This window comes from Lissotriton vulgaris, chromosome 8 (assembly GCF_964263255.1).
Source record: "Lissotriton vulgaris chromosome 8, aLisVul1.2, whole genome shotgun sequence".
In the NCBI taxonomy this organism is placed as follows: domain Eukaryota; kingdom Metazoa; phylum Chordata; class Amphibia; order Caudata; family Salamandridae; genus Lissotriton; species Lissotriton vulgaris.
Window position 1 is genome coordinate 1125698363 of NC_141696.1, and position 25059 is coordinate 1125723421.

The following is a 25059-nucleotide window of genomic DNA, read 5'->3' on the forward strand; positions in this document are numbered from 1 at the left end:
GGGGAGGCCGCCATTGGTGTTGAATCGACTATTGAACGATCCATGACTGAGCATTGCTGGGGGAACCTGGATGTGACAATTTGGGACAATGGTTGAGATCACTAATTTAAAATGTGTCACTTGGAATGTGCGAGGCCTTCACACTATGTCCAGACGGCACAAAATTCACACTTATCTGGTGCGTAGAGGGGTGCAGATAGCGTTCCTACAGGAGACACATCTTACTAAGGCGGAAGGGGTAGCGCTACAGCGTAGATGGAGAGGGCAGGTTTACTATACCACATATTCAGCTTACGCGAGAGGGGTGTTGATTTGGATAAAGCTGGGATACCCCTACAGGTTTCCAAATCTGTGGTGGATCCGGAGGGACGATACGTGGCACTTTCTGGCACATTGGGGGGGTAGAGCTCTGAATATTTGTTGCATTTATGCGCCTAACGTGGACCAACTCGCCTTCCTGACCGAGTTGTCGGGCTCCTTGGCCCATTTCCTGTCGGGGACCCTCCTGATGGGAGGAGATTTTAACTCGGTGGTGGATGTTGACATCGATCGTTCACACCCCCCCCTCCCAGATTCCCCAGTTCGACGGATAGCTAAAGGCAGGAAGGAATGGCAGGCTCAATGGGGGCTGACAGACATTTGGCGAGCGCAGCACCCCTATGCTAGGGATTATTCATACTTTTCTGGTATGCACGAACTGCATGTGAGACTGGATGGGTTTCTGGGGTCGACGGAACTGGTGTCCGCGACTGTGAGATCTGAATACTTGGCTAGGACCATCTCTGATCACAACCCCCTGTTAGTGGATTTCAGATGGTTTCCGGGGGTCCCTAGCGTACCCACTTGGAAACTGCGCCCCGAGATATTGGAGGATGTAGTCTTCAAGGCAGACCTAGAGGATACAATTACTGACTATTTTGCGACAAATGGGGGCAGAGCTGGGTCGAGAGCCTCAGAGTGGGATGCTTTTAAAGTGGTGGTCAGGGGCTATTGTATATCCAAAAAAGTGGGAATGCGACGAGTCATCCTCGATGACCTGGCCAACGCAGACCGGAAGCTCCGCGAGATGGAGCTTCGCCGCCCCGGCCACCCAGAACTTCAGGAACGTACTGCTGCAGCGAGAGAGGCGTTGGCGGTGGCGGCGGAGGTCGAACGATTCCGGTGTTTTGATTATAAGGCCTATGTCACCAGATCGCTCACAGAAGGGGACAAGTCGGGCGCACTCCTAGCCTGGCTGGCCAACCCCATGAGACGGACCACCCCGACGGTGTCCATGCGCACCGCGGAGGGAACTGAGGTGCATACCCAACCAGAGATACTTGATTGCTATTTGAGATACTATGAAAGGCTGTACCGTAGTAGACTGACCCGTGATTCTGCCCTGATCGATGACTACTTACAATCCTTAGAGATTCCCGCACTGGAACCTGAAATAGCGAAGGCCTTGGGCACAGACATAGAGATTGGGGAAATCCGTAGCGCCATAAAAGGGATGGCGAGAAACACGACCCCGGGCCTCGACGGGCTCCCGGTGGAATTCTACTCCGCCTACGTGGATCTCCTGGCTCCCCGACTGTTAGTGGTCTACAAGGAAGCGAAACTTGTACTTGTACTTGAAACGTTTTGAGTGCTAGGAAAATTGCTAGCATCTCTAGATGGTTGATATGGAACTGTTTTTGTAGGTTGTTCCATTGGCCTTTGTGTGGTATAGTGTAAGAGATGTGATGCGTCTGTCGTGAGCACTATCTGTGGAACAGGTTCTAGGAACGACCGTCCCTTTGTCAAGTTTTTGGTGTTCCACCATTCCAGAGAGCGATATGTACGGCTGTCTGCCAACACCAGGTCTGTGAGCTGACCGTGAGCCTGATTCCACTGCTGTGCTAGACATTCTTGTAATGGTCGCATTTGCAGTCTTGCATGTGGAACTATGAAGATGCAAGACGCCATCATGCCTATTAGTCTCATGAATACTCTGGCTTGGAGAGGCTGCTTGTGTTGAAAAATGGAGACTAAGGTTTGAATGGTTTGTATCCTGGCTGGACTGGGATACGCTAGAGCTGTAGATGTATCTATGGTATCTCCTGGATACTGATGAACGTGAAAGGCTCCAGGTGCGTCTTGGTGTAGTTTATTGTAAACCCTAAGTCGTGCAATGTCTGAATTGTTTGCTTTGTGTGTTGGACACACTGGTTGAATGATTTTGCTTTTATGAGCCAATCGTCGAGGTAAGGAAAGACATGTATCTGTTGTCTTCTGAGATGTGCTGCTACTACTGCTAAGCACTTTGTGAACACTCGTGGTGCTGTTGTGACCCCGAATGGAAGGACTTTGAACTGATAGTGCTGTCCTTGTAGGACAAACCTTAGATACTTCCTGTGACCAGGATGTATAGGAACATGAAAGTAGGCGTCCTTTGGGTCTAGTGTTGAAAGAAGATCTCCCTGTTGTAGTAGTGGGAGCGCTTGTTGCAGAGTGATCATGTGAAAATGATCTGATTGTATGTAATGGTTGAGGGGCCTGAGGTTGAGAATTGGTCGTAGTGTCCAGTCCTTCTTGGGAATTAGGAAGTACAGGGAGTAAACTCCTGTTCCCCGTTCCTCTAAAGGAACTACTTGAATAGCATCCTTTTGTAGAAGTGCTAGAACTTCCTGTTGAAGCAGAGTCCTATGTTCTGTGGACATTGGACTTACCTGGGTGGTATGTTTGGGGGGGGGGGGGTTGCTGTGAGTTCTAGGCAGTAGCCATGTTGGATAATCTGTCTTACCCACCTGTCTGTTGTGATTGAATTCCAGACAGGTAGGAACTGTGATAATCTGGCCCCCACAGCTGTAGGGGAAGCAGAGGGAAGTCACTGTTTGGGAGTGGAAGAGGAGCGGTTGTTGTTATTACCTCTACCTCTTCCCTTGTTATTATTGCCTCTGTATCCTCCTCTAAAGTAGCCTTTGTTAGAGGAGGTCTGTGTGTGCGTTTTAAAAGATGATGTATCTGTGCCGGTTTGCTTAGAGCCTCCTCTATAAAAGGAGCGGCGAAAAGAACTTCTAGTCTGTGTGGATTGTAATGCACCCATAGACTTAGCTGTGTCTGTGTCTTTTTTAATCTTTTCTAGTGTTTTGTCTACTTCCGGCCCGAACAATTGGTTTTGATTGAAGGGCTGGTTCAAGATGGTAGTCTGTACCTCTGTTTTAAAACCTGAAATGCGTAATCACGCATGTCGTCTGAGTATAACACTAGTATTGACTGCTCTGGATGCTGTGTCAGCTACATCTAGTGCACATTTAATTGAGGCATTGGATATAAATTTGCCTTCTTGTATGAGCTCTGTTGCCTGATCTTTGTATTGATCTGGGAGGTGCTCCATTAGTTTTTCTAATTGGTCGTAGTGAGCCCTGTCATAACGTGAGAGTAGGGCTTGTGTATTTGCTATGCGCCATATGTTTGTTGCCTGCGCAGAAATACGTTTTCCTGACGTATCAATAACTTTAGATTCTTTGTCAGGCGGGGGCGTGTCACCAGAAGTCTGGGAATTGGCTCTTTTCCGTGCATTAGACACTACTAAAGAGTCTAGTGGCAGATGTCCCTTAATATAGACTGGATCAGATGGTGCTGGTCTATATTTCTTTTCTATTCTTGGATTTAATACCCTACATCGTACCGGGTCTTTAAATATTTCTGGAGCATGTTTAATGACTCCTTTGATCATGGGTAGTATTTGCGTAGACCTTTGTGCCTGCTCAAATGTATCCAGTAAAAAAATACTCATCAATGGCATCAGAGTGCATTGAAACCCCATGGTAAAGGGCAGCTCTATTTAATAGATTATTAAACCCAATACTATCTTCTAGAGGGGAAGGTTTTGTTGGGTAGGACTGAGGATCAGGAATGTCGGGCACATTGTGTGGTGGGAAACCATATATATATTGTCATCTTTAGGATATTCTGGATTGACATCTTGATCTAAAGGGTATGCATGTGGCTCTGGTACGTCATTCCCCCCACCTAGATCATACTCTTCGTCAATGTGGTGTGATGATGCAGAAGATTGAACAGGAGAAACTGTAGGTTCAATGTACGGAGGGATAGGAGAGGAAGAAGGCGAAGGAGAGGCAGGAACCACAGGTAGAAGTGGTGTGTCTGCTGGTCTCTTCTTGTAAGGAATTGCTTCCACATGTCCAGTTTTTGGATTGTTATGGACTTTTCTTTGTTTAGGATCTGGTCTAAACAGTTATTCCTCCTCTACAATCTTCTTCAGCGTCTATTTTTTCGGTGCCAATAGGGGTTGTTTTGTGTTTTTTGCTGTAGGAGGCGTTATTGAGTCCTGTGGCAAATGTTTCGGTGCCGAAGGTGGTTTCGGCTTGGTAGGCTTGTTAGAGGGTTTAGGTGTCTCTGTATCAGGCCTTGGAGTCTTTGGTACCGAGGTTGGAGATTTTGGAGTGGAGACAGGTCTCGTTGGCCCTGCGGCGCCGGACTCTGGCTTTTCATCTTTATTTTTGGAACCGGAAGGTTTTGGAGTTGAAGCTTTCGGATCCGGTACGGTCTTCGGCACCGATGCATCTTTTGGTTTGGGTGCCGAAGGATCTTTGTCTTTGGGCACCGAAGGGCGTTTTGGCTTCGGTGTCGAAGAGTCCTTCGTTGTCGAAGAGTCCTTCGGTGTCGAAGGATGTATGTGCTTTGGTACCAATGGAGGAGGTGGAATTGGCACATGTGGTTACGTCGGTGCCGAGGCTCCGGAAGGCGTAGTCTTTTTCCTCGCAGCCGAGCCCGAAGGCGGGGCGTCTGAGGGGATATTTCGGTCTCGACTGGGCCCCATGGGCGGAGTGCTGACCGTTGCCTTTGGCTTGGGTAGTGTATGTTGTGCAGGGGCAAGAGTACTCACAGGTTGCCGAGATGCAATCGAGTCGTCTGAGTCCTCTGCTCCCGATATGATCTGGAGATCAGGCGAGTCTTCCTCGGCGACAAGTGGAGCCTCGTCCTCGGAGACGTCCTCTTCGATGATCTCCTCCTCGAAGATGGCCTCCGGTGCTGACGCTGATCTCCTCATCTCGTGTCAACGTGCCCTCCGATCCCGAATGGTTTTCTTCGATCGGAAGGATGCACAAGCTGTGCAAGTCGACTGGTCGTGTTCCGGCGATAAACAGAGGTTGCAGACCTCGTGATGGTCGCAATGAGGGAATTTTGCTCGACATACCGGGCATCTCTTGAATGGAGTTCTGTCCACGAGGCGTAGGCCGTACGGCGCCGATAGGCCCAACGGCCAGCGTCGACGCACTGGAATGTAGCTGGTGATGTCGAAAAGTCTATTCGATGTCGAAAATGTTTGTATAAAGTTTCGCGCTTCGAAGTTACTGAAAAAGTATTTTCTAGCCGGAGAGGAAAACTTTCATCCGAACCCAGTGGCGGAAAAAAACAATCTGAGGATGGAGTCGGTGACTATGCGCAGTATTGTCCAAGGGAGGAGTCACCTATCTCGTGACTACAAAGACTTCTTCCAAGAAGACAACAACCTGCAATCATCCGAGCCCAACACCAGGTGGCGATCTATTGCAAAAGTGTACGATCTGCAGCTCATATGCCTCGAACATGAATTTCAAATGGGATTACCTTTCCTAACAAAAATATATGTGCTCCCTGTGTACATCTATACAAAAACTTATTGTGCTGTTCCTAACGAAAGAAAGGGATTGGTACAGTCAGTGATGCAGGTGAATTATGGTAGGGTAGTCAGAAAGTCACCTCGGGAATCCATTTTGTTGGATTTAATGCTTTTTCCAACTGCCGTATGGATGAAGTGCGGGTATGGGGCCATGGAACTTGCCACCAGTAACTGGGCACTACCCTTGTGGCAGTTGTGCGGCATGCCCATTCACTAAGAAATACAAAAGTATCACCCTATCTGAATCTTTTAAGTGGGAAATGAGAGGCCACACAAACTGTAACAGCACAAACTGTATCTACTTGATAATATGCCAGTGTAACTTATACTACATAGGCATGACAACGCGCAACATAAAGACCAGAATATCTGAACACCGCAGTAACTTCAGATGCAAGAAAAGCAACACTAAGATGTGCAAGCACTTCCTGGAAACAAACCATACCCCAGACTCCCTCCAATGGCTTATCTTAGAAGCATGTCAACATATATCCAAAGAAGGGCTGCTCTACAAAGAACAGCGTTGGATTCATAGACTATTTTGTGACAGTAATGGTCTTAATGAAGACATACCTTGGACCAGCCTCTAAACAACTTCACTGGATTGTTATCTACTGCAATACACAAAACTGACGTCACCCCTAAATATAATGAAAGACAAAGATAGAGTAAGAGAAAGCGTGGTGATATCTATCACCTCCGGTACATGGCACGCGCATGACAATCACTACATGAATCTACCATTCCAATATGGCCGAAGCATTACTGCATATTAACACCAATTACATGCGTATCTATATGTGGTAGCTCTGCCCTAAATAGCCCTTGATAAAACAAGCCTTCCTATTTTGAAACACTAATTTGGCAATACCAGACACCTAACATTGATCACCATATTTAATAAATATTATTATTATTATTTCTTTATTCTCCAACATTGTCGCTAAATTCATTATGGGGAATTTAGGGGATTCATATTTAAATCACTGAATTTGAGCCATCCTTTATTAAATTTGCGTGAATATAAATCACAAGGCCTGTGAACCCTTAAACTACGGACTTCTCGCCGTATTAGACATTACAAGATGGCCCCCACCGCAGTGAACCAATCAGGTGTGTGTTGCGCAATTCTTAAAACCGGAACTCGTAGCACGAACTCCATCCACCCGGTTCCAGCGGCGATGGGTAGGTGCTAAATGCGAAGCTCAGGAAATACCAAGTAAGTGGAGCTCAACTTTCACGTTTGGCCGTCGCTTTATGGAGGGTTAGACTCAGTGATTTCTAGAACACAGTTAAACCAGGTTACGAATGTTACCAAATAACGTCATTACGTTTTGTCACCACTGTTAGGTTTGGTCAGACATAAACCGCGGACACTGTATTTATCAGGGACACGAAGGGTTCTACAAACGGAATGAGCGAGTAGAGTCTGTGGACACTATAGCGCTAAGCTTTCAGTATCGAGACCAAAACAAGGTGCTTCTCGCACCATAATCAGACAAGCTTTCGGTACCGAGACCATAATTAGATGCTCCCCGCACCATAATCAGAAGAGCTACTAACAAATCAGCACACCAGAGGCTTCATTTTCGCACTGTCCCGTTTGAGCCAGTAGGACATTTAACATAATGCCAGTGACTCTAACCGACTGGCTTGCACACACGCTTAGGCTATACAAGACTCTCCCAGTCTGCTCCACACAACTTGCAAGGCATGTTTTTATGCTGAGAGATCAGCACTGACACAGGTACCCTGAGTAACCTGGAGCTGCCTACTATTCACAAACAAGAGAGCAACCTACTCTATCAACCGCGATGAATAGCGGCTTCTCCCATTACTTTGACACCGTCTAAATGACCTCGTAAAGAGGAACCTTGGTGGGGCCGCCTGCAATGTTATTATTTTCACACCGCTGTTACTATTGTAATGTTATTTTACACCGGTATTACGATTGCATATACCTATACAGCTTCCCATCCGCGATGAATAGCGGCTTCTCTCATGACTTTGACACCATCTTAATGACCACGTAAAGAGGAACCTCGGTGGGACCGCCAGCAATGTTATTTTTACACCGGTGTTACGATTGTAATGTTATCTTACACCGGTATTACGATTGCATAGGCCTATACAGCTTCCCATCCCAGATTCTGCCATGCAAGACCCAACCATTCTGATAAACACATCCTCATATTGAGGCATGAGAGTGGGCACAAGCCATATACTATCCCTTCAGTCTACTGGTACTATATAGAGGCTCCAGTCTCACAATACCACAACCTCACACGAGTGGCTAACATACATCATGAGAACCAAGGGCATAGTTACTACTGACTTTTGAGTCTTAATATGCTGTAAACATTTATTATGTTTTTTATCCTTAGTTATGTCCAATTATAAAGTTTAACTCTGACACAGGTCTGATGAATACACTTCCGACACCAGATTGTAATCATTATCCAATCAATGTGTATAATTAGAAGTCATTAAGATGTTTCCCTATATTTAGCCTTATGGTGGAAGATCTCCCTGAAGTTTTACCCGCTGGATACTGTCGTTGTCTGATTGTTTTTAACGCTAGGTGAGTTTTGAATAGCCGTAGATGAGGAATACCATATTGGTATTTTCTAATCTACAGTTTTTATATCTTCACATGTCACTCTCACTGAATTTCCACATCTGAGAGTGCCCGATACACTTGTGCAATGGTGTTGTGACACGCCTGACTCCCACTGGCATGCAAAGCGCACAAGTATTACAGTCAATGATGCACTTTTCTATCAACGTTTTTTTTTATATGCTTTTGCCTCTTTTCCTAACAGGTACTGACAATCACAACTTGAAGAAGGGTAATATAATATTGTTATCCCTTCCACCCATCAGTGTGGTAGCCATACGAGCATACATACACCACACTCTAGATAAATTAGTGTAGACAGTTTCTTTCACCTTTAGATACCTGCTAATTAGTCATTCTTGGTCCTGAAGAATCGCTAGACAAACTCACTATAGCGAGAAACATGTTGACCGGACTACAATAATCCTTGGATAAGAGTTGGAAACATCATTTTCCATTACTCTCCTCCAGGCTAATCGTTTTTAACTAAGGCAGTGGCCCTTCTGAATAAAGTATTTCTGGTACCACTAGCTTTATTTTAACCCACCACATCCACGTCTACCACTTGGTTCTGGCCCCATACCCGCACTTCATCCATACGGCAGTTGGAAAAAGATCTCCGCTAAAGAGCCCCTCTATGAGGTGTTACCCGTTGGGTATTGCACCGCCGACCCAACGAGGAGCAGGCCCAAATGATGAAGCATGACACCTGAAAGGGTGTGTGAGGGCATTAAATCCAACAAAATGGATTCCCAGGGTGACTTTCTAACTATCCTACCATAATTCACCTGCATCACTGACTGTACCAATCCCTTTCTTTCGTTAGGAACAGCACAATAACTTTTTGTATAGACGTATCGTTTGGGCACGTCGTGACTGGACCTTCTGCTCTGCCTAGAACAGTAATAGCCCTTCACTCCTCTTCCTTGATACCAACTCCCTGTGTACACTCATGCTCCTCCTTTATTAGAACAATCAACTCACTCTGATATCCATGTGCGATTAGAATCTAAGATATAAACCGCTACATCTGGTAGAGTGACTTATAGTTGGTGCTCCCCAACTTGTTGCGCCCGTAGTAGACTGCTTTCTTCAAGTATCATTTCTCTGACCCCTCAAGTGAAATCAATTTAAATCATAAACCTTCCGCGTGATTACTGTGACCGGTACCTCCTTATGATAATACAAAAATTAGTTCAACTCGTACTTTTTGTTTGAAAAGTAAATGGTAAAATAAAAACATGATAAAATGCATTAAAACATAATAATGTTTGTAAGCAAAATGTTCTTTGTTTTCTCCTATTTTGAATCTGATGCGCTTGAGATGACAGAACGATTCCCAAGTAACCTCCTTATTCTTCACTTTCCTTTGTTCTTCCCAATGGTTTGCCCCCTAAAGTGAGTGAATTTATGATTCTCAAATGGTGATGGAATGCACACTATATTTTCTATTTCTTTACTTGCCGGTTTTCTTATTATCAACTGCTCAGTGGCAAAGTTATACCCTGCTGGCTCTATTTGTGCACAGTCCTGGTCACAAAGCGTAGAATTACCATACCGCGTTGGTGGGTCATCACCCTCCCAAACTTGAGCTGCTACTGCTAATTAAATGTCAAACTGAATCTGCGAGAGTCACAGGATGAGAGAAGGACATATTAAAAGCATAGAGTATTTTTTATATATTTCATATTTTAGGGTAAAGACACACATGGAACTCATTGAAATTTTTTTATTTTTATAATTCCTATATCTTTTTTATTCATGTCTAAGTATGATGGGCTGTGTTCACATTTCAGACCTCTGACAAAGGGCTACAAATGCCGAAATGCATTGGGTTTACATGTGTACAACTTCCAAGGATTCAATGTGAATACTAATGGGCTACAGATAAGCCCAGTATTGGCATTTCTTCAGCATTTAAAGTATGGATTCACATTGTTTACGAAAAAGCATTGAAGTCATTTTGGATAAAATTTGGATTAAAACGGATGAAATGTGACAAACAAATTTCTGTCTATGGATGTTGAATTATTTCAATTTGACATTTGATTAGCAGTAGTGGCCCGAGATTGGGAGAGTGACGACTCACCAACTCGGTATGATAAAGTATCCTTCTCCATACAGTATAAGGATTTTGCAAGTCCGAGATGACTTGCAATCCTTATCATATACTGCGGAGGTTACTTTGTTCCTTATAATATATGATCACACCATCACCTTTCCCACAAACCACTTAAATCCTTGGTCTGTAACTCTTGCATATGGAAGAGAGAGCATGTTTGCAAACATGAAGAATAAAAATAGAATCTCAAGTGCAAAATTAAATGCATCAAAAAAGCTGTTAGATATTTGTTGCAAAAAGATGTTACAATCAGCTTAATACAAGTTACTTTGTTACAAAAAGAGGCGCATTCGCTTAGAATGTATAGAAACATGAAGAAAGATCTAACTTTTTTATTAATGACCTAAGTAGTGGAAAACATGAACATGTTACTATATGCTCCACAGTGTGCCTTGCTACATGTACATTATATTTACATGTTTTGGAAAGAATAGAAGATGAAGATTTGATATATCTATTGGTGTAATTTACAGGAAAATATACTTTCACAACTTCTTTGATAAAAAGTATTTTATTTTACATATTCTCTCACTTAAAAAAGAAAATCAACAGGACAGTACAAACCCAACTGTCACCACAACCAGGTTATAAAAATATAACTATATTAGACATGATGGGGTATTTTAAAAACATATTTATATTTGAATAAAGCTATGTGCAAAAGTAAAAACAAAAACACTAGTATTGTGGGTATACACCTGTATCCTCTAAAGAGTAATAACTAAACCTGTAGCCTGTATAGAGAAATGTCTAAATGCAAACAGAGTGAACTGGATAATAAGGCATATGTACATTGGACATTATCATAGCAAACAAGCAAGCCCTAATACGTTTCATTCCTACCTTTGCCTATATCAGTGCTAATGTAGAAATGGGGAAAAAAATGTTAGCCCCCACGCTATCATCAAATTCATTATGAAGGCCTACTACATGTCTGCGCTCACTAATGATATTTCGTTTGATTAAATTAAATATTTGCATTTTTGAATAGTTGTGCAGTTTACGATTCAGTCTATGTTCAAGTCCACAGTTATTAACCATTAATTCAATAATCAATTTAGGCTGCACTTCAGAGTTGTTGGCATAGGTGTGGTTCACGGAGACATAAGACAAGAATCATATTCAAAGCAGTTCACATTGTTTCCAATTTCACGCGTGTTCCTTTTTAACAACTCCAGATAGACAAGTTGTTCCTATAAAAATACATGATAAAATTATGTCTTTAAAAATCACAGCACTGAGATAGAGCAAATTGGTGTAATTTTACTAAACATAGTTAGAGTTAATGGCTTCATCTGGCAAATCTGTTCTATGAACAGGTCCTAAAATAACAAATGTATATAGAGGAGACTGGATGGATACCCCGGATGCATCACCATAGGAGTTCCCCCCAAGGGGTACCACGAACTACATACCTTTGACACAACCTCTCCCTGGGAGGCCTCGGCTGGTAGCAGGGTCTGATCACATCACCGGGGGAAGGGGGAGGAGGGAGGTAGGGGTGTGGGTCATGGCCAAGGAGGGGAGGATTGGAGGAGAGGGAGGAGCAGATTAGTTGACCCGGTTATATTATGTTGGGGCATGTTGGGGTAGACTGTTTTCTTGCCCATTAATGGCTGCTGTACTATACTCATCTAATGTGTGAATACCACTGCTTTCTCACTACTACCTGATATGTCTTTTGATGGAGCTATTTTGTTTCAATAAAAAGATTTAAAAAAAAAAATAACAAATGTCATTGTTTGAATAAGGTACTAAACAAAATTCACCTATAAATGTGTAACCCAATTTTGTCAGTGATTTAGTTTAGCATTGTTGCTGTCCACACAGTCTCTGTTTCTAGACCCCCAAAAATTGAATTTCCCTTTACATGCAGTAGATTAAAAACAATTGCAATGGTTGGTAATGTGTACATAAGACGTATTCAATAAATCGCTTTAAAAAAATGCACTGTTTGGACCCAAATAACATAACTATGTTTATCTTAAGCTTAGCCTACAGTTTGTCTGCTTATCAAATGATTAGCAGTTATGCTTACCATGATGTGAACTAGAACATGCTTCTTTTTAAATGGCTCTCATCACCCAAAATGTAGAAACAATCTAATGGAGGATGGGAATATGTGTATATCTAATGACAGACACTTGCGTTGAGGATAAATGTGCAATAATTGCATGTCTGGAGTGAGTTTGTGGACAAACAAAAAAAAACCCAGTGAGCTTGAATAATTACCAGTGGCTGAGATTAATTAGCCAAATCACCCAATGCACTTTCGGTTTTTTTAAGTTTGGGAATATGAAGATAGCGAGTCATGCTGAAAATTGAGTTTGTGATAAAATTCTAGAGGGGAAAACTCTTAATGGTTTGGCAATTTCACATAATGGAATCAAGGTTCCCTCCAGTTACGGTAATTATGGATGCAAAATTATAGATGCTATACCACTGCAAAACTAACTAGCATTAGCATAGCCAATAGGTCTCGCCTCTGGGACCTTATAAGTGTTTTGCGAGAGGTGTTTGGAAGTTTGGTAAGAGATGCAATTTAACAAAAAGTCATATAAAAAAGGAAAACAGAAACCCTATCCCTCTGTAATGCACAGAAGGGAGGTTGCACTTCCTGTAAGAGGGCCAGCCCTTAGCGTGTGCTCCCTGGGCCCGCGCCCAGGCCCCGCCCCTCCTCCCCCACCCCAGGCGCACAACGGACATTGGGCTCAAAGGGCTTCATCCCCCCCTTCCCCATCGTGTGTGGCAGCCCCGGGCTGAGACAGCTTACCGGGCACACACACAACCGCACCAGAGTACTTCACAGGTCTTTAAAAGACCATTTGCATGTTAATGAGGCTTTGTCGTTTGTTTCACCCCTTCTTAGAGCCCCTGCATCTCCACACTTCCTACTGCTGGAAGAATTAGCCCCCACCCGGAATTTTTTCTTAGCCCCTCATTAAATTTGGCTCTTGTTGTGCCTCTGCCCCACCACTACAGGGGTGTAGAAGCTGTCTGAGGAAGGCCCTCTACAGCCTGGCCCCAGAGATAATTCAAGAGGAGGAGTGCCAAGTGTGGCTTCACCCAGGACTCTACCCGACCAAAGGCCAGCTGTGCATAACAGGGGCCTTTATCACCCTGAATCCAGACTTTAGCAGCCAGTGAATGTCAGGCAGCCTCTGGCCCGGCCTCGGTTGCTGACCGGAAGTATAATCAAAGGCTCCATCGATCTGGTACTGCGGTACCTGCCCCCAGGTGCCTCACACGTGGCTACTGACGTCAGATCGCTGGGTCAATACTACTGCATTACACAGAACATAAAAACCATGTGGAGGCCAAATATGCAATAAAATCTCTTGAACAGCGCCAAATGAGGTAAAACCACAAGTAGCATCCATCTGGCAGGAGCTGCTAGGGATAAATTTACGTAAATTAAACAGAGATAATTGTTAGGCAGTAGTTTTGAGCGGCGTTTACACCTATTTATTGTCGGCAGCCAGAGACACAAGCCCCCTCCCAACACCACAGCATCCACCCCAAACAGCCGCCTGCCCATCCTGGAGAGGTGCTCCCACCAGGGAATGTCCGCCCCTCCTGTGGGACAAGCAGGAGGCACAACACGGGCTAAACAGGGGCACAGCCGCAGACTCCATAGGTTCATGAAGAGGCGCCAAGAAGCGCACAGGCCCGCCTGCACGCTCGCCGTTCATAAAATCGATGCTTTTCATTACAATTATTACATAATCGTGCTACGCTCCCTTCCCCAATAGAGAAAAGGGGGGCCAGGTGGGATTAGGAGCTATAAACTGCATCCCGAGATCACCAGAGCACAGACAGGGATGGAGAGGGACCCTTCTAAGGCGTCCAATGCCCTCATCATTGACCCAGGCCAGGTGCTCTTCCCATCAGGCAGACATCGCACCTGGCTCCTTATAAACATTAGCACTGGATGCTAACATACAGCTTAATATCACACAAGCGCCTCGGAGCAGATGCAATCTGGATGGAGGAGCCACTACAGAATCACCCTGCTGCTGCGCACAATTGACCCTACTCAAGCATGTGGCATGCCCATAAGTTCAGTCACCCCCAGGCTCCGATCACGCCATCACTGGGGGAAAGTGGAGGTGCTCCACTGGGAGTGGGGCCCCACCACAGTAAATGATGCCCACACGCGCTTTCCTCCTCGGGCTGCGGTGCAGTCAGCGCGGGCACAGAGGCCCTGCGTGTTCAATCACTGGCACAGCTGAGGGTAGAGTCGCCATCTTGCACGAACACCCCTTCCCAAACTGCCGAACCCAATGCACCCCATGGGAGCGGGCACAGTGTTCGCGGCTGGGGCTTCTGGTACTGGGAGCCAGGCCAGCCCGCAATGACACGCACTGCCTCCTCTGAATGGCATCAGGGCGGATGGCGCCCTCTGTGGCATGAATGATAGACAGCTGTACCTCCCACGGCAGCCTGGCGCACGGTGTGGGCGCCAAGAGGAGGAGGAGGCTAAACGTGAGGCACTCGTTCTCTACCTTACCTGATAAAGAATACCCCCTGGGTGGCCTGCCTGCTACCTCCACCCCGGGGAAGTCTTGCAATAGAGGGGCTGCTGGAGGTGCGTGGAGCGAAGAGGAGGGTGGGAAGGGAGGCGGGAGGGAAGAAGGAAGGCGCGAGGCAGGAATGTAAAGATAAACAAGGAGGCACTGCTCGCTCCCGCAGGCAAAAGGCCAATCCCACAAGAAGAAGTTAAGAGTGATTACAAGAAGCCTCCCCATAGAGCAGCGAATGTGCGCTGCGCTAGGTACGACACCTAAAAATGACCTACCTTAATGCTATATTTACTAAATTATCATAGCCTTTTGTATTGTGAATTTTAATGAAGATAGGTTTTCCTACTTTGCTGTTTTAATAATAGTACAAGGGTAGTCGTCCTACCCCAGGAAGTGCTGCAAGAGTAATAGAGAACACATTATGTTTAGTAATTTGCTTTCTCTAGTGTCAGTATATTCTCCAAATGCACATGCATTAGATTACCATAAAGAATGCATATAAATCAAAATCATCCCTATTTAACTATTTAGTTTCGCTCCTGCTTCAGAGAGGAGTGGATGGGCAGTACATTTGCAGAATTGCTGCTGTTGGAATATGTCCCCTTCTTCCATCCCTGCTCAGAGGCTTTTGTCATCTGGTTTGTTTGACCACCACACTGCCTTTACCACCAAATCCGAGAACCCGCAGGCCATAATGTAATGCAGGGATACGGATGGACGTGCACATTGTGCAGTTCTGTTTTTGCCTTTTTTTTTTTTTAGATGTGGCAGCTTCATGGAAGCATGTCAGTTATTCCTTCTGAATTACATCCTACTAGGATGAACTCTCTTATCAAAATGATTTTGAATCACCCTAATTCCTAATACATAGGTGTGTCCTCCTACCAAACTTGCTGAGTTCAGATTTTGGTCAGACAGTTTGTTATAGCCTGATATACTGTTCTTGAGTCAAAGAAGTGGTTGTAGGTTTCTTAAAAGTGGGAAATGCTCCTGTCTCCCTGTGTGATCAAATGTTTCCTACATTAAAAGATCCTGGCTGCTCTTTTTTTCTCCAGGCTTCTAGATTTTCTATAAATTCCTCTACAATCATCTTACTCCTTTGAGCACAATAAAAAGCTTTTCTCCTACTTAGGGTCTTGGGTGTATACACATTAGAAGGAAATACAGGAGACAATATATGTATTTTTCATTACCTTCCAAAATTTATTTTTGGAAACAATTTATATGAAGTTTGAAATGGGCCTTTCTAGTCAGGCACTTGTGGAATAGGATAAGAAACCCAATGTGACTGGACCGAAAACCTAGCAAATGTTGACCTTGCACAAAAGAGCTGTCTTTAGAGCAAGAACCTAAATAATTCCTAGGGGCACCATCAACAAATACATTTGAGGACCTGAAGCAGTTGGCAGTATGTAGAGCTCTTCCAGCAATAGTGTATAGAACTGATCTGAACAGCTGCCAAGACAATATGGTGTCTCTCAAAGCTGTCGGGGCCCAAACCTGGCCGCTGATCCCTTATTAGGACGGAGAGCTAAAAAGTGACAGATTTGTGTTTTCAGAGCTCCTGACTCGGAAGTTAGGCTTAAGCATGCAGCCCTGGAGAGTAACTCATACTGGTGATTATCTGAGCGTCTGCCATATATTTTTAGCTGTGGATATACCTTCCAACTAACATCTTACAAACATTTTACAGCCCCTTGTGTGAAATGCAAACATTTATGAGGAATAAAAGTGACCTGCATATCAGGTGACCTCATTACCACATAAAAATGAGTCTCTAAATAAAACATAAGAATCATTTCGACAGATTTCTTCCTGAAAAGTTGATTTCAGCGATGGGTGCATTAATTCAATTGGTTGTTACTCAGAAGATGTTTGTTCTATGCTTCCAGCAGAGTATTCAAAACTTCACTTGCCCAGTATCTCATCCAACATTTGCTCTTTTTGGAGCAGGTTTGCCTTTTCTCTTTCTAGGGCTTCTTTCTTGTCCTTTATTTCTGTTTAAAACAAAAATCATAGGTAGTAAACTGCACATTGCATTACTGTAACAGCCTCTCCCTGACACCAACTCTTATGAAAAGTTACAGTTGAAGTAGTTAAAGAAACTCCACTGTCATTAATACATTTAGTAAGGTAAAATACATTTCGTTAGAATAAATCTTTATGATTCCACAAACATTTCATTCCCGCCATTAATGTTAGGATATAAAAAAATGTAATCATACCCAACAGCAATACAATAAATACTTTACATGGCTATATCTATCTTGAAGGATAGAATTCATTAGAAAATTAGATATGTTCATGATGTTTCTGCATCTATTTTCAACTTACCTAAATATCAACGTGAATATTTGGAAGCATGCTTACTTGTTCTGTACGGTAGGTAGCACCGAGCAGTGCAAAAGGCAAGCAGCCTGTGAACTTTCAGATGAAGCCTGTCCACATTATCATCACACAGAGATGGATAGGGGACTATAGCTACTAAGCATGCTGTGAGGTGCAGTATGGCTGAATATATACGTATGAAATGCCTATCAAAGTGAACATGTGCACAGTAACTAGCACCCCACAAATAATACTCCTGTAAAAGGCAGGAGCAACTGTACTTCCAGCATTGGAAATCAAAGGGAAAACAACTATATTTCATAGCTGAGCTTGACACAACTTTGCCATATAAATGTACACATTTTCCAAACCTGCTCAAGCACATTGTCAGGATTAAGTCTATTGGATGACGAGGGCCATCGAAATCTATAATTTGCATAGATTGAAAAGTGCTCACGATTTTTGGCTATCATGCTCTTTTGACTGTTTAACCAGAATACAATTAATATCTCATCCAGAGTCAAAATACAGAATTCGACTTTGATATGCTGGAATCCTCTTTTCTCTGCTTTCAGCATAGATTATCTAGGCAGACTTTTTTTTACAGCATAGTTATCAACAGTGGTATTTGTCTCATTTATATTCATCCTTTTTTTTTTTTTTAGTTTTTTGGGGATATTATTTTTTCTGTCAAAATAAGGAGCATATCCAGACCATATCTGATGTACATAAGTTTCAATTACAGTAGAACTATGTTTTATGATCTGGCTTGACAGCACAGCTGTCGCCAGACAATTATGTGAGAAACACTAGAGAGGGTTTTTGACTTTGCCCACTTGTTCGGAACCAGGAGCACATGCTTTGATTGGGCAGGAGTTATGAGCATCCACAAAAAAAGTGCTCGCCTTCCACACAGCTGCGATAATTTTGGTGATTTATCCAGCTGCCTGAGCTTGAACTTTTAGGGGAACACACATGACATTGTAAAGCTAATAAAGTGTCTTGGGTGACTAGAAAATGTGTGGCGTTTTTCTTTGGTAGCAGCACAGATGGGCAGTCATTAACCTACATGGATGTTCAGGTCGGGCTTGAAAGTTCAACTGTCACTTGACCTTTTAATCTTAAACAATATTATTCTACAATTATTTGCTTCCTAACAAATATATATCCATTTCCATGTTGTTTACTTGTTATGCTTTAAACTACCATACATGCAGACCTATTGGTACTGCCAATGCTTCTTTACTGTGGAAAGCAGTTTTGTATGTTCCTATCAGATGAGTTAGAACTTGTACTTTTTCTTTCAATACATAGTTGTATATTATCATTCATCTGCAATTTCAATTTCTCTTACACTCAAATGGGAGACGTTCAATGTTATAGCTCGTTGATATGAAGTCCCTGCTCCTCTGTTGTGCCAATGGACGGGTAGATGAAAAAGTGTTATATTATTTTAATTTGTATCGCGCACAGATACTCGTAAGTGTCCCAGCGCGGAGCAGAGAGAGGCAACCATCAGAGAGTTTGGCAAAGAGATAGGTTTTCAAGTTCTTCTTGAAGATCAGAGGGTCCTGGATATTCATAAGGGTGGGAGGAAGAGCGTTCCAGGCACCAGCAGTTTTTCGCGCTAAAGAGCTGCCTCCAAGCCTCTGATGTTGGAAGCGGGGTACCAGAGCGAGGCGCTGGGACAGTGAGCGCAGATAACGCGCTTGGGTGTAGAAAGCGAAGCGTTTCTGTAAGTAAATGGGACCAAGCCCATGAAGAGCGCGATGGGCCATGACCAAGGATTTTAATTTAACCCATTCAACCACCGGGAGTCAGTGCAGAGAGCGCAGGTGAGGTCTCATTCTAGTCCTGGACGGAATTTCCAGGAGGGGGCTGGCTGCAGCATTCTGGACCACCTGGAGTTTTTTCAACAGATAACCCGGAATACCCACATAAAGGACATTAGCGTAGTCCAGTCGAGACAGAATAAGGGTGCAAATGACAGACTCCTTCGCCTTTCTAGGCAGAAGAGGGAGGAATTTTCTCAAAGATTTCAAAAGACCAAAGCACGTCCTGCAAGTTTCTTAATCTGTGTGGCAAAGGAGAGATTTGCCTCAAACCACCCCCCCCCCCGGGTTCTTAGCCGGCTTCCCTGTAGAAGTGGGGCTGGGGAACTCGGGGGGGGGGGGCGTGGGGGGGGCAGAGAGTATCTCTAAAGTTCGGAGGAAACTTTCCATAGAGGAGAATCTCGGATTTATCTTCATTGCACTTGAGTTGTGCAGCGACTAGCCAATGAAAAATTGAGGACAGACAGTGTTGCGCAGAGGAGACCGAGTCCACATTCTTATCCCAAGTGAAGAGGAGCTGGGTGTCATCAGAGTAGGCCATGACCTTCGCCCCAAGTTCCTCTACTAGGTACATCAGAGGTGTAACATAGATGTTAAAAAGTAGGGGGCTAAGGGAGGACTCCTGTGGAACTCCTGTAGTCACTACCTGGGAAGAAGAAAAGGACGGTGGAAGCCATATTTGTTGAACCCGTCCTTCCAATAAGGATCTGAGCCATCCCCACACCGCACCCGACACCCCAATCTCTGTTAACCACGATAGGAGGAGGGAGTGGGGGATAGTGTCGAACGCTGCCGTCTGGTCAAGCAAAATTAACGCTGCTTTCCCGCCAGTGTCCAGGCACTCCCTAATTGACTCCGAAACCTCCACCAGGGCAGACTCGGTGCTGTGGGAGGCTCTAAACCCTGACTGAGCTGGATGCAGCAAGCCCTCTCGCTCTACAAACCCCGTGAGTTGTCTGTTCACCACCTTCTCGCATACCTTGGCCAAGCTAGGTAGCAGGGAGATGGGCCGGTAAGTGGGTCGATGGACGGCTTTTTTAACAGAGGCAACATCTTGGCCTGTTTCCAGGCCTCTGGTACGCAGGCAGCCAAAAGAGACAGTTTGATGATAGCATTAACCTCGTTAATAATGATCTCGGCACCAACTTCCAACATTCTAGCCGGGCAGGGATCCGAGGGGTAGGCCGACTTCAGGCCTGTGAGAATTTTAATGCCACTGTTCTGATCTTGGCCAACTCTAGGAAGCTGTAGGGAAGCTGGTAGTTGTCAGGGCTTGCATTAGCCTTCAATAGAAACAGTGCATTGAAGTCATGACTGTAATCCCCTATAAGGCACATTCAGCTTTAATTGTGGTCACATGGATATATGCTATTGATACTGCCCTTGTCCGAAAAGGAGATTTCAAGAATTACTATCTTGTTTGTTGTACACCCCCCATCTAAATATGATCTCCAAAAAATACATGACTTACTCTTCACATAGGATGTGGAGTGGATGTGGAGTATACATTTTTGCATAAACTTGAGAGTCAGAATAGTAACTAGCCAGTAATTAGACTGCAGAGGATGTTTTTATAAGGAATTTACTCTTCCCTTTTTTGCTTCCTTAGGCAGAAAATCAGTTTCAAATAAGACTGAACAGTCTATATGTGAGGGAGAAAAATATTGAGGATCCTTAAATAGCCATATAGACACTGGGACAAAGGAAAAAACTGTGGGTTTACAGGGCTCATCAACTCAGCCAGTTCACATGATTTTATAGGTTTAAATGTGAAAAAATAATATCCTAGAGCAGAAATTCCCAAAACTAGCTACGGTGTCGCAATTTTGTAGTAGGTACAAAAGTTGTAATCTTCACTTACTTCTGTGAAGATATGTTAAGTTATTTAGCACTTATATAGCGTGCAACATTTACAAGTGTGACATCATAACACTTTAATTGTCCAGAACAATTACTAACAGCTCTGTATGACTGATAGGAGAGGTACCTTTGTTTGTAAGGGACCCATACAAGAAATATTTGTATTTCTGTTAAGTGAACCAAGTATTTTTGTGTACCCTAACCTAAATCTCCCTGGCCCACCAGGACCACTTGAAATAGAATGGACAGGTACATATGCTATCAAATAATTTAACCATTGAGAAGTTTTGGGTGGTTTAACAATAATCATACAGAACCAGACAAACTTACCTTGTTTTACTTCTCTAGCAATATTTTGAAGACATCCTGTAGCTCTCAGGACATGAAATGCTTGCTCACAGTCTGAAAATAAAAAAGTTCTTATTAATAGGTATACATTCACATACTATTATAAAACCATGAACATATATTGTCTCCATGAATTTCCCTCTCTTAACTTATTCCTTTATTTCCCGCTCTTTCCTCCCAATTTCCTTTTCCTCCATCCATTTCATTAATGTTTTCTCCTGGCCTTTCCATATTTCTTTTCATCTTTCTTTCATTCTACTTTTTCTACCCTTATTTTTTTCCCTTCTATTACATTTTTCTTTTTCACCTTTCTTTCTTCTCCCCCTTTTTCTTCTCTTTCAGCTTTATTTTCTTTTCCTTACCTCCTTCTTAATTAACCCCTTTAATTTTTTTATCTCGTCTTTATTTCTTCTATCTTTTTTAATGTTTTACTTGTCTTTCTTCTCTTCTTTTTTCTCATTTTTCTTTCTTGTCCCTTTTAGCTCTCATTTTGTTTGTTTTTTTCATCCACTTTTCTGTGCTCCTCCCATTTTTAGCTCGATTTTTTCTTCGGTTTTGCTTTTTTTCTTATTTACTTTCTTTTATGTTTTTTTCTCTTTCTTTTTTTGTTCTTTTTCTTTCTACTTTTCTGTCATCGCCTTTTTGGTCTTTCTTCGCCCTCTTTTTTCTGCTCCCCCTTGTTTCACCACATCTTTATTTCTTGTACTTTCCACTTTACTTTTTCTTTATATCTTTTTTAGATTTCAGGCCAATTGACACTATTCTTACACAATCACTATACTAGCTTCATATGACAACCTACAGAAGGGGGCCTACAAAACGTATTAATCAACATCCTAATGAGGCCAGTCTGTCCAGCCCATTGTACCTAGTGATAACTTCTGCTATGGCTGCTGAAGTGGGGAGTTCACAAAGCCAGAGCCTAGCTGCATTTATTTGTACTAATCACTAACATCATTGATGTATTGTTAATTCAGTTTTGCAAAAGAAAGATCCTAACAGGAAAAGCAGAAACTGAATCACAAAAAAAAGAGAATCTTCATGATTAAACTGCCATTCAACCTCACATTAATTATGTAGGGAATCCAGGGAGTAGTCGAAGGTTTTAAATTGGTTATGTTACAGGCTGTTATACAATGCAGCCCATGCCATATTGTAAACCTTGTAGAGCGTTTGGAAATGTTATGGGACAATACAAATTGTATTACAGATCCTATTGTCCCTAGGATTTTTAGGGGCCCTCACTTAATGGGTGCTCCTTGTATTTGACAGGCTGTGGATTATCCTAATAAACATCTCAATGGAAGAGGCAAGTTATGTGATCTTCAACCAACCTATGCATCAAATAGAGGATGTTAGTGTTACTTAGTCCCATTCACCTACTTTCTTCCAAGAGTACAGTAAGTTGCACCCTTGATGCTGATCTGTGATCCATAATTTGTAAAGTGCTGCTAAAACGTAGTGATGGGATGTTGCTGATGCCCTGGTAAAGGCAAGGCTTTGAGGCTTGTAGAATATTAATTGTAGATCTCTCAAATCTTTTTTTGTAGTCATTCTCTACACAGTCTAGCAAACCGGGCTGGCTTTAGGGCAGGACGACTGGTGCAGTCGCACCTGAAGCGGAGCACAGGGACCCTGTGTTTAGAAATGATTTATGGGTTTAAAAGCACCTGCTGCAGCATTCCTTGTGGGCTCAGCAGTTTTCAGGCAACAACAAAAATGTCAAGATAACTCTAGCTTTACATATTTCTGCAGGAGAGAGATCAGAGTTTTGTCCCGTGGCAATTTTGACTCATCATAAAGTAGCACAAGAGCATCATATGCCTGCTGGAAGAATATGTACCATGCAGATAACAGAACTATATTTGATGTGGATAGCTCAGTGGGTTACTACTTTTGTCACAAAGATCCTTTTATTAGTTGCAGTTCATGAATTACAATCCTGATATAGCACAGTGACCTAAGAACTGTCATCAAAAAGCTGAATGCAAACTGCAAGAAATAGGTTAAAAACATTATGAGGGTTATTAAGATGGCTTTCCGACCTCCATCGTCAGATTAAATTCCGACTGGCTGATTATGAATTAGCTGACTGGAATTGTAGCCGGGCGGTCATTCTGGCCGGCTTCCAACGGGCTCAGGAGCCCATCAGCCAGTCGGAAGCCAGCCCGTAATCCCAAAGGGCGACCTTTTCCCCATTGGGATAACAATGCACCGGTTCAGGCAGGATTTCCATGCTGGCCTTTCCTACATTGATACCCTGTCGGAAAGCGTGTTTGGAGGCCCCTAGCAGGGTCCCCTTGTGTGTGCTGCCTCCGGTTAAGGGCAGAGGATCACCTATGGTCCCCCCTGTTATTTCCTGCATCCTGTGGCAGGCACTTTAGGATTAACACCACCTCCCATTTCCCTATGGGAGCATGTACTACGGCCGGTTTATGACCCTAACACATCCTCCAATATGGAAACATTGAAATGCGACCGAACAGGCGGCTGGAACCGCCGACCGGAGGTCGGTCAGTCCTGTTTTCGAGATGGTGTCAGGCGGATGCAAGTTCGCCCAACATCGTAATCGGCCCTATATTTTTCCACAGTCTTTCATTAACCTCATATTGCTAAACAGGGTTAGTTTGGGAAGATATACATTCTTATTAGTAAAGCTAGCCCCAACTACTGTGGCAAGCTCTTTTATTTCTTAGTGCTTCGCCATGTCAAATATTGTTAAAATATATTGCCTACATTAAGGTTCATGCCCCATCGAGCCACTCAACATAACACTAGGATGTTACACAATGCTATTGCACTAGCTGATGGGCTGCCTGGAGCACATGCCTCCTACTAGCAGGTTTTTGACTCAGTGGGGTGGGAATATCTATTCACCCTTATGACCAAAATGAATTATGGCGCTAAATTCATTGGCTGGTTTTGATTACTGTACATAGGGAACACAGGTGAAAATAGGAACCTCAGCATCAGACATGTTCCCTGTGCAGAGGGACATCCGGCAGTGGAGACTGGGTGTTTGAGCCCTTGGCTTAATTGCTCAGGATAGATACCCAAATGCTGGCCTTTGAGTGGACCGGTGAAACATTGACAGTGTGGCCCTACACACAGATGATGTTCTGATATTTCTTGCTGAGCAGCTAGACTTGGGCTTCTGGGACCTTCAGCATTCCGCATCTTGGGGGAATAATCGGGACTTTCTATTAACAAGGCCCAATCCTCTCTTGCCCCATCAATTGTATAGGCGGCAGACAGCAAAACAGAAATCTTAGATCCCACTTAGACCAACTACAGAGAGACGTGGGCCTTTAAAAATCACTTGTCCATTTTGGAATGCTTGGCTATTTGCAAGATGGTGCCCCTGCTGTATCAGCTCCAAAATGACCCACGCCCAATCACATCATCCTTTTTTACAATGCTGCAAGCCTCATTCATTGTGTTCCTGTTCAGAATTTCCAAACTCTGGAATGTCATATTGTGTGAAAGTGCCATCTTTCTTGAAAGGTATGCCTCCCCTTTTAGCTGAATTGCTGATGTACTTTGACTGAGTGTGCCCTGGATTCCTGTCAATCAGGTACCCAGGGCCTGTGTTCCTTCCCTAAAACTGCATTGAAGCCTAAACCCAATTGGCATCTCTGGCCACATGTCAGTCCCTGGTAAATGGCGCCCTAGGTACCCAGGGCACTGTGACCAGAGAGGACCCCTAAGGGCTGCAGCACTTATTGTGCCACCCTTAGGGGCCATGTACCCTGACACAAACACACTGCCATTGCAGGCTG

The 25059-nt window shown here is 43.7% G+C and overlaps 1 protein-coding gene across 4 annotated transcripts in view; it reads right to left on the reverse strand.

The window, feature by feature from the left end:
- Positions 1 to 10884: 10884 nt before the first annotated feature.
- Positions 10885 to 25059, reverse strand: part of PHF11 (PHD finger protein 11) — a 534242-nt gene continuing 520067 nt past the window's right edge. For 3 of the 4 annotated variants that reach the window (XM_086934973.1, XM_086934971.1, XM_086934972.1), the window contains 2 exons: positions 21263 to 21334; positions 16115 to 16909 (listed from right to left, as the gene is read on the reverse strand). In XM_086934973.1, the coding sequence (XP_086791099.1) occupies positions 16821 to 16909; positions 21263 to 21334 (161 nt within the window). In that variant the 3' untranslated portion in view covers positions 16115 to 16820. Of the gene's footprint in view, positions 16910 to 21262; positions 21335 to 25059 lie in introns of all 4 variants that reach the window. The other variant, XM_086934974.1, reaches the window with a different exon arrangement.